This window comes from Emericellopsis atlantica, assembly GCF_019669845.1.
Source record: "Emericellopsis atlantica unplaced genomic scaffold F5Z01scaffold_73, whole genome shotgun sequence".
Classification (NCBI taxonomy): Eukaryota; Fungi; Ascomycota; class Sordariomycetes; order Hypocreales; family Bionectriaceae; genus Emericellopsis; species Emericellopsis atlantica.
Window position 1 is genome coordinate 11,494 of NW_025764775.1, and position 6,511 is coordinate 18,004.

At 50.3% G+C, this 6,511-nt stretch overlaps 3 protein-coding genes across 3 annotated transcripts; 1 reads left to right on the forward strand and 2 right to left on the reverse strand.

Moving 5' to 3' along the window:
- Positions 1–669: 669 nt before the first annotated feature.
- F5Z01DRAFT_641233 (uncharacterized protein) lies at positions 670–1,866 on the reverse strand (the record flags this gene model as incomplete). The annotated part of the gene is made up of 1 exon (XM_046262569.1): positions 670–1,866. The coding sequence occupies one exon, from the start codon at positions 1,864–1,866 to the stop codon at positions 670–672; it is 1,197 nt and encodes a 398-aa protein (XP_046113327.1).
- A 483-nt stretch (positions 1,867–2,349) lies between these two features.
- On the forward strand, positions 2,350–3,478 carry F5Z01DRAFT_641234 (uncharacterized protein; the record flags this gene model as incomplete). The annotated part of the gene is made up of 4 exons (XM_046262570.1): positions 2,350–2,732; positions 2,798–2,884; positions 2,934–3,371; positions 3,430–3,478. 4 exons carry the CDS (start codon positions 2,350–2,352, stop codon positions 3,476–3,478), a joined length of 957 nt encoding a protein of 318 aa, XP_046113328.1.
- Positions 3,479–3,770: 292 nt separating this feature from the next.
- On the reverse strand, positions 3,771–4,900 carry F5Z01DRAFT_754516 (uncharacterized protein; the record flags this gene model as incomplete). The annotated part of the gene is made up of 2 exons (XM_046267111.1): positions 3,771–4,679; positions 4,724–4,900. 2 exons carry the CDS (start codon positions 4,898–4,900, stop codon positions 4,188–4,190), a joined length of 669 nt encoding a protein of 222 aa, XP_046113329.1. The 3' UTR covers positions 3,771–4,187.
- Positions 4,901–6,511: the final 1,611 nt, after the last annotated feature.

Here is a 6,511-nt window from a genome sequence, read left to right on the forward strand (position 1 = left end):
CAGGCAGCAGCTAGGGTCTCGTGTCAGGATTTCCTCTGCATTGAGTATCCTAGATGTTTTGATACACAAACGTGTGAGGGACTCATTGCGCTTTGTGATGACATCTAGGTCAGAATTAACTGGGATGAAAGTCAGAAAGTTGACGTTTATAGGCTCAGTATTTTCTAGGGTAGGTTAAGGAGAGCCTCGCAAGGTCGGAAGTTAGCTGCCAAACCCTACAATTCCACCTACCCTGCGGATCCCATGCTGCCATCATGAGTAAGCCAATGACGACAGAAGCCTGCAACCTACGTTGTGAACCCCGCAGCATCGTGAATTGCCCATCATCATCCACACATTCGTCGTGACGATATAGTCTATCAGCATGTCGCAACACTTGAAGGTAAGTGGTGTGCCTGTTGACGTACAGGTTTTGCAAGAACTTGGAGGATATTTGGCGACGGCGCGATTCCAAATGGTTTCCGGCTCGAACGTTTGCGTAGACTGGCAGCTTGGCCTCAAGTGCCATCCGGTGACCGCTGCAATGGGAATACCAGGTGACAGAGTAAGCTCCTTACTCCGTGTTCGAATAAGTGCTGATGATGCTTTGTAGAATATCGGCGCGATGCGGTTGCAAGGCAGCATTGAGAGGCTATTGAAGATAGCAAAAGCGACCGATTTGATACTTGTTCAGAGCTCGGGAGGCCAGAACTCAAAAGTCCGTGACGCATCAAGTATGGAGGAAGCGCCACTAGCACCAGGGACTTCTGTCCACGTCACCAAGGATGTTGTGCTTATGGTCCCAGAGGGTGCAACAATCGATTTCGTGTTTATCTCCGAGTCGCCATGAGTCGGCCGCGGCGGTTGCTTTTCATTAGCATTGGCCTGGTTTGCTAAGGGGATGTCGCCTTCTTGGCCTGGTTCGTGTGGAGGCAGTGTGTCCGTTATCGTATCGCTAACTTCAGTCTCGATTGGCTGGAGCACTGCCGGGTTGATATTGGGTTCCAAAGTTCTGGATGTGACCAGCGTATCTAGGTTTGATGAATTTGCCTGTATGACTGCATCGATGGTGGAAAGAGGCTTATCAATGTACCCATATTCCTGCGAGCATGGACCGTCGACGAACCCACCACACGTGACGGAGGCATCGTGTCTTTCTTGAACCGGGGTTAGCGTTTCTGGATTCTCGACATCACTTGGGCTGTCCATTTCGCTCAATGGTCTCTTCTCCGGGCGGCGTTGGTCTCTGTGGGTGTTATGCGAAGATCGAGTCGTGGGGGAGGGCTGGGTCGCGGCTGAACGAGGCTTGCACAAGGCTTCCTTCACCCAAGTGACATGTTCGTCGCATGCCTTGATGACTTCCAAGGGCGGTAGTTCTAGTGCGTTGAGCGCCGACTTCAATACCCAGTGAGCTGCTTCTACTTTCGTTAGAATAATGGCGTAATTAAATATGAGTTGGGTCGACAAACCAATCAAAACCAGGGCAGCCAAGACAGGATCTGTGTCCCAGCCATCTCGATACAGACGCAACCAGCCATCCTCGAAAATAGCCCTGGGGCTGCTGCGTGGTTGAATAACTTCGGGGATCTTGGCTACTGTCGAGAGCTGCGGACCCGGAAGCGCAACAAAAAGATCGATGAATGTTGGGAAGTTCACATCGGAGAATTGCTGGCCCTCATAGCGATAGTGCAATGCGTCCTTTGACGCGAAAACTGCCCTCTTCGAGCGATCGGGTGCACGAGACCGCAAAGCCCGTTGTGCGTCGATCTGAAGCTTGGTGTGGTTCATACCTATGTTGAAAGGGGAGAACAGATGGGCAGTCAGAAGTGGGAGCGGGGAGATGTCTGAAAGGATGTGGGAACACAAGACGAAGTACCGAGCTGTCATTTTGAGCAGTTAGATACAAGGTACTTTAGAGCGACCCTGGTATGACCCGCACGCGGCTTGGTTGTCTCAGGAGGTATGGGCACCAGAGCGCACTTGCGACCGACATGCTGGCCGTTGATTCGCCGGTGTAGCATGCCGTTGGTTCCTTCTTCCAGCCAACTATTGTGGTGTAGTTGCTGGAGATGTCCTCATAAGAACGAGGTCGTCAGCCGCGGAAACAGGATTTGGACTTGCTCAGTATCGACAGCTCTTAGAGTACCGTACCTGTATCATGGAAGTGTGCTCACATATACATCACCAAGAAGCGCTTGTCGAATATGATGTCGCCTTCAGTCAGCCTGTTCTTAACGTATGTCGTTTATTATGCCGACTTGGGGTGTGAAGATGGCTAATACTTATAGAAGAACGGCGGATACATTGGAAGACCTAGTATATGGACAAGTTTGCTGTCTTCAGTATTCGGCCCATGCTTAGGCCTTAAGTATGATTGCCATCAGACAGTATAATGCGCTGTGGCCCGCGCAACAATATTGCAACTTGCTAACAGCCACTTTCCTACCTAGCACAAAAATCTCCTCGGAAGACGTGGAGAACTATTGCCCACACACATCGATTCGCACCGACCATACCGACGAACGACCGGAGAAGGGTATCCTTCCACTGCCGCCAGTTGCAACGCTTCGGTCTCATCGAAGCTATGGAGGAAGCACACTCTGTCAGTCAATAGGAGGAGACGGCTGTGACTCTCTTTCGACTATTACTACGACAAATTCAATACTATCCTGTGCTGATTCGGACACGACGTCGATGGCCGACGGCCTTGACATTGGGCAACTGCGGCGTCGGGAGCTTGCTGACGAGAATCAGTAAGTATCATCACATGTCGTCTGCCAGGCAAGGTATTGATCAAAAGGAACTATGCTTTCTTTAGGCTCGCGGGGCATAAGTTAACAGATGGGCGTATTCCGGGAGAAGCCAGAATTCTTTGCGCTGGCAGCGGCGCAGTAGCCTGGGGACGGTATGTTCACCATGCCAGGGTCGAGCTATTGCTAACACTCATCACGAAGCCAAACAGCCGTGGAAAACCCCCTCTCGACAGTGGTGATCCTTGAAGAAGAGCCTTATTCCACATATTTACCCCGAAATTGTACGATGGAGGGAGGAGACATCATCGAGTACCCTCGCAAAGATTGGGACTACGTCTTCATTCGAAATTACCGAGCCGTTACCGACTGGAAACAGTATCTGAGCCATCTTCGCAGCATTTTACAACCTGGCGGACAAATTGAGCTTGTCGACGTGCATAATGCAGCAGCCGCCATATGCACGTGTGCGCAGCATCCGACGGAATGGGCCAAAGCCAAAGCCAAGAGATGTGGCACATGCTTCAAATATCCTTCTGTAAAGGCTCGTGGCAATATGCTTAGAGCTTATGGCTTCTCCGAGTTAACAGTTGTGTACCACAACCGTCCGCGTCGAACGCAGCGCAAAGCGCTGGTCTCTAGGTGAGTCTTTTCCATATATTGACTCGCTCTTGGCACTGACTTGTGTGTCTGGCAACAGTGTAGCTATTCTGGGCAAGGCCTGCGGTGGAGCGGACAGTGATTGCTAGAAGAAATGTGGTACTAAAGCACCATAGTCTATGTAATGAGCTTCCTTAAGAGACCATCTTTCGTCATTGGTTGACTTTGAATCGATCCATTGCAAGATTGTGTATGAAGGCACCCAGTCAAACGCCTAGGAGACATTTCTAATAGCCAATCAAGAGCTGTGAAAGTGACTCATTGTGTGAAATGCTCTACCCGTCTGCAACTGGATATTCGCAACGATACCCCCACTTTTCTTCATCTACTGTCGCACAGGACAAAGGTTGTTTGAACAGGTATGGTATTATGATGGATAAAGTTACCTAGGTAATTCGCCATAAGGAGCGTTTATTCCAGTTATTAATCAAAATTTAATCCAGTACCGATCCAAGGTCGTCTGTTCATGATCGCAAGGCACGGTCGGTCGAAGTTTAAGCAGGCATGTCGGATAGCCAATCACCCGCCGCTGCAACGACTCATCATGCTATGGGCCAGTTAAGGGGACACGGCATCGCAAAAAGGTTAACATAGTTAAGTATTGCAGCAAGGGACAATTTAGATTGATAGTAGCCCTAGATTCTCAAATCTAACCGGAAATCACTGTCTGCGGACCCTGAAGTTACTCGCAACCAGGGTCCTCAGGGCCCTCAGGCCCATTCACAGACTCGGTGCCATCGACAGGAAGAACACGTCGCAGAAGAATGTTGTGGGATATGTTATGTAAACACTCTCAGCTCACTTACTGCTGTCCGGCCAAAGAGTTTTGGAGCAAAAAATTTCCTGAATATCCAGTGGAGTTGACATACTCGCCGGAGTGCCGTCAACTGCAGTGGGAGGAGGTGGGGGAGGAGGAGCAGGTCGAGACGCGTCTGCTATGTTGTTCCGAGCTGTGCCTGTTCCAACTGGGGTATCGTTCATTGATGTGGATCTTGTGTACGCTGGCTGCGCCCGGGGACTACTGGTGCCAGCAGCGTGAGAAGGGAGAGCGCGGACGGTCGAACGCTGAGAAGGGATGGCACCGTTGGTGCCGGTGACTTCCGCATGTTGAACGGCCGACTCAGTTGCCGCCCCTGGGCCAGAGGACAGAAACCCCAAGTTTCTTAACTTGTCAGGGTCCAGTGGGCTCAAAAACTCCATATTTCCCGTGCCTGAATCATCTGAACTTTGGCGTTCCGTACCATTCTGCCCATTCCGCTGTGGCTGGCCTTCAATGTCCAGTTGTAGTTTCTACAATGATTAGCTTGGGCCACCTAGATTATGAGCGCTCATACCTTGACTAACTCAGGATCATTCCAGTCGCACTTGTAGCCTCCATGGAGTTCGCTTGTATAACGCCCACTATTCTCGGCAGGCTGCATTTCTGGAGCAATTTGCGAAGAAGTCAATAACTCTCCGGCTCGGTCTGGTGACCTGGGAGAAATTGATTCCCTTTCCGGCTTGTTAGGCATGTTGTGGTGGAGTAGAGGCAAATCTTTGCGATTGGAACAAACGAAGGTGGAGTTGAGGTGTAGGAAGAGATTGAACAGTCGGGGTCTGGCTGCTTCGAATGTTGTTCGGCTGTCAAGCACGGAAGGAGACATTATATAGACATCTAGACCCCCAGACGACGGGATTGTCTTCCCCGTGAGAAGAGCAGTCTATCAAGTCTGCTAACTCAAAGCTGACCTCGCCAAACATCCATCTAACTTACAGTTGTACCTGCAAGGCGTTACCGTTGCGGTTGACCTATCAGATTGCATGTCGTGTTCACAGGCCGCATTTGCAGGGGCCATTGGAGTTGGCGATCTCGGGAGTCCTTACTAGCCCTAGCCAAGGTACTGAATGAGACATGCTGAGCTCCAGGCGGAGCCATCGACCTGAAGTCAACCCAGTGAGCAGGCAAGCAATCATGCGGGAGCTCTTGATGCAGCCCAGGCACTCCGACGATCAGCTTTTGCCTCCCAATGAGGCGGCACGGCCAATGATGATTGTAGGAATAGGATCAACATGATGACTCGCATGTAGAGAAGCCTATAATCTCTCAATGAACTATTCTGATCAAAACATTCAACCTTCCGAGCAACCAGACTAATCAGCTGCTCAATCTGTTCTCGGTGTTCCTAAAACTACAACTACTACCACAATCTGTATGATGAAACGAATGTTGATACAAGAAGCCAACAGGGGATGGCGCCTTCCGCAGACGCGTCTGCAACTACAACGGGGGTACCCGGGCACACGCACTGTACCAAATTACTCGAAATCGAGCTCTTGCCGCAAGCAAGGTGCTTAGAATCATGCACCAACGTGCTTAGAATCGTGCACCGCGTTAGAAAGAAAAGATGCACGTCAATGATGTGAGCGGTTTGAACGGCATCAAGCACTAATTCGCAAAACAAAGGATCTGTGCGGAATGTGTAAAAGGCCGCCTTGACGCCTTTTCTAGTCCGCCCGCCAGAGTTCAATCATTCACCGAGATCCTCCATCTCTAGATCTCACACAACATGCCCAGTATTGCTGAATCCAGGTACCAGCTCAACTCATTTCAGATCACGTTCAAAGTGCAAGTATGTTCATAGCCTTCCGCATATCAGTTGCTGGAGCTGACGACACTAGGTCACAAGCGAGACTCAAAGTGGTGAAGTTATCGACAAGCGCGAGATTATGAGTGAAACCGTCGAGGTAGATCTCAAGTCATCGCTTCTCGCAGCTTTCGGAGCGATGGGTTGGAGTCGGAGAGTGCACAAGAGATGTGTAGCCTTGCACGGTAGTGGTGGATCTGGAACGGAGGAAGGCGGTTGGACAGCCTGATGGTCGATGATGCGCGTGATGTAAGATGCGCTAGAGTTCGCTAAGCAGCGCTTCCAATGGTCCCACTTGAGCGAAGGCTTACGTGAACGATTGGTTGGCTGAGAATAGTCGTCATTAGGCAGCACATACATCCACTACCATACATCCACTACCATACATCCACTACCATACATCCCACTACCATACATCCACTACCATACATCCACTACCATACATCCACTACCATACATCCACTACCATACATCCACTACCATACATCCACTACCATA